Source organism: Frankliniella occidentalis, unplaced genomic scaffold, assembly GCF_000697945.3.
Source record: "Frankliniella occidentalis isolate FOCC.00 unplaced genomic scaffold, Focc_3.1 Scaffold7, whole genome shotgun sequence".
Taxonomy (NCBI): domain Eukaryota; kingdom Metazoa; phylum Arthropoda; class Insecta; order Thysanoptera; family Thripidae; genus Frankliniella; species Frankliniella occidentalis.
This window is the reverse complement of record NW_026267137.1, coordinates 3,561,094-3,563,910: the sequence shown is the minus strand read 5'-3', so window position 1 is coordinate 3,563,910 and position 2,817 is coordinate 3,561,094. Positions and strand designations below refer to the sequence as shown.

General features: G+C 59.9%; 1 protein-coding gene across 1 annotated transcript in view; it reads left to right on the top strand.

Annotated features, from left to right (window-relative positions):
- LOC113216176 (homeobox protein orthopedia-like) overlaps window positions 1-2,817 on the top strand; it is a 26,800-nt gene that overhangs the window by 9,540 nt on the left and 14,443 nt on the right. The window contains exon 2 of the mRNA XM_052273630.1: window positions 1,761-2,164. Within this exon, the coding sequence (XP_052129590.1) occupies window positions 1,761-2,164 (404 nt within the window). The remainder of the gene's footprint in view (window positions 1-1,760; window positions 2,165-2,817) is intronic.

The window sequence follows — 2,817 nt, the reverse complement described above, 5'->3', positions numbered from 1 at the left end:
AGGGGAGGGGAGGGCAACACACACTGCTCGTCACCGGGGTGGGGATTCAATCAGCAGCGCACTGATTCCCAGTACCAGCTGGCTAGCAGGCACTGGCACTGGCACTGCTGCGTGTCAGTCGTCTGTTTCAGAATAGCGTTTAAGAGGGACTCTCCTATACCTCCCGCATAGCTCCGTCCTTGTTGCACTTATGAGGCAGGTACGATCTCCTGAATCAGACGGCAGTTAGCTCGGCTCTACTATGGCCCTGCCGCTGCCGCCGCGCTCTGCAGTCGCCGCGCTGGTAGGCCAGCCCGGCGCACAGCCCTGTTGGCCGGGACCACCTACCCTCGCACCCGCAGGCGCCCCGCTGTCGGTGGCTTGGCGTTGGCGCGCCCGCCCGGGCAGTACCTTTCTTCAGCTTCATATTCCGATTATTTAAATCCAAATCAAAAGAAAAGGTTTGGGTCCTCAGAGTACGAAGGCTTGTTCGTGCACATTATAAGACTGATTCTTACAGAATATATCTTTATTTTAGACTATAACTGTTAACGAGGTGAAATATTACCCTTGCAACTGTCGCGCAATAAGTCTTTTTCTTTTTGAAAAGAGACCGATGATTATTTGGGCAATCGGATGTGTTACGTTACTACTTTGGTGGAGAGTGTGGACAGACTTAGCGATGGCTTCAGTCGCTGTTCGTGGCACTGGCACAGAGGCCGTTAGTCACTATTACAGCTCAGTTTGAGAGGTCTTGGCACTTTGCTTCGGACTTCGGAGGGGAAGAAAGAAGAAGGCCAATCGTGTCTGTCTGTCTGTCTGTCTGTCTGTCTGTCTGTCTGTCTGTCTGTCTGTCTGTCTGTCTGTTCTGTCTGCCCCACAGTGCCTAGAAGCGCCCAGAGCGTACAAGCCTACGCTACGGCGGTGGCGAAATGTTCGGGTCAAATGCCGAGTCGTTTTGTGAGCAGATGGGTCCGTGCAATAGCCCATTGCGACGATTGCGCGCACCTGCAAAACGACGGCCGGAGCAGGGACAACGACAACGGCCTCGTCGGAATGAGCTTCTGAAAAACAGACCGGAGAGGGGAAGGGGGAGGGGGAGGGGGGGGCACCGAGCGTCCTTGATGTACGCGCGTTCCACAACGCCCCTCCCTCCGGACAACAGCACGGAACATCCGCGAGGCAGCAAGCACGGCCACGGTGGCGAGAGTAGGGGAGGAACTGCGATCCGCGAAGTTGGTTGCTCCTCCTGTCCGCCCGCCCAGGTCGGCCACGCAACTTCCCACAACGCCCCGCCGCGGCCCGGCCCCACCCCGACCCGCCACACCACACCACGCCCCACCCGCCTCCAACTCCAGCACTAAGTGTTTCTGGACAGTTGGCGCCGAATTATGGCCCCGTCCCCGCCAGCGGCGCGCGGCGTGGGTCTGCGTGGCGTGGGGCTCCGCGCCGATGAGGCTGTAATGTCCTTCCCGCTGAGACCCCCACCCCTCCCCCTCCAGCCGCACCCTGCTCTGCTCACACCAGCACCGCATACACAATCACCGCTCTGACGTTGTACCGCTAAATTCGAGGAGTTCTTCACTATAAATTGAGGCGTACACCTTCTTCATATATTTAATTAAAATTTTTATATCATTCCTGTTTTATATTTTTTTATTGTTATTATTTCTGACTTCGTAGTAAACTGATTTAATTTTGCAATGACGTACCCCCACAGCTGCACCTCTCATATATCCCGCTAACAACACAAATCTCCGTCCGCCGTGTCGTTGTTGCAGACGTGAAAGAGGAGGAGCGGCACCCGGGATCGCCGGCGTCGCCGCCGCCGCCGCCCAGGGAGCAGGACGGCGTCGCGGCCGCGGAGCCCGCGCCGCGCCCGCAGCCGGGGAGACTGACGCCGCACAAGCAGCTCCAGCCCGAAAGGCTCACGCCGCCCAAGCAGCTGCCCGGGAGCCTCACGCCCACCAAGCTCCAGCCGCCGCAGACACCGCCATCGCCGCCGGCCTCCACCCTGCAGCAGCAGCAGCAGCAGCATGGCAGCAAGCAGCGCCGCAGCCGCACCAACTTCACGCTGGAGCAGCTCAACGAGCTCGAGAGGCTGTTCGACGAGACGCACTACCCGGACGCCTTCATGCGCGAGGAGCTCAGCCAGAGGCTGGGGCTGAGCGAGGCCAGGGTGCAGGTGAGATCACCTTGCTTCGGAACCCACCCGAGGGTGTGGACTTCCATCTGAACCCCGGTCTAGACAAGAGGCAAGGCGTATAGGGTGTAGGTGAGACTTGGGGTGAAGGTGAAACCACCTCGCCTCGAGGGGGAGCAGAACCAACCCGGGGGTCTGGACAGGGGGAAGGGGGCAGGGACCTTTGGGAGTGCGGGGGCGGGGGCCGGCCCCAAAGCACCCAAAGTGAGAGAAAAACGAGACGGTGTTTCTGGGGTGAGATGTGGCCGGCGATCAGCGTGTCCGCTCTCCAGGCCCCGCCCCTTGGGAGAGCACACACACACACACCCACAACTAGCGCCATTTGAAGCGGTAGAGCACGCCGATGAGGGCACGTCGCGCGAGAGAGTGTTGGCCGTATAAGCGAATCTTGTCCGTGGGCGTGGGCTCTTCTGTGGCGGGGGATAACTCATCGCCACTTTGCGATGGTGAGCGCCACTCCCCGCCACGCCCCACCACGCCCCGCCATCGACTGCTGTCCTTCGTTTGGCTCAATCTATCAGCCTCAATACCCCGATCGGGCGCCGCCCCGCCGACGCCGCCCCCGAAGCTGCCTTTAAAGCGAGCGCAGTGAAATCCCATTGGTATTCGCGGCAAGCGACCCGAGGCGCCCCCCT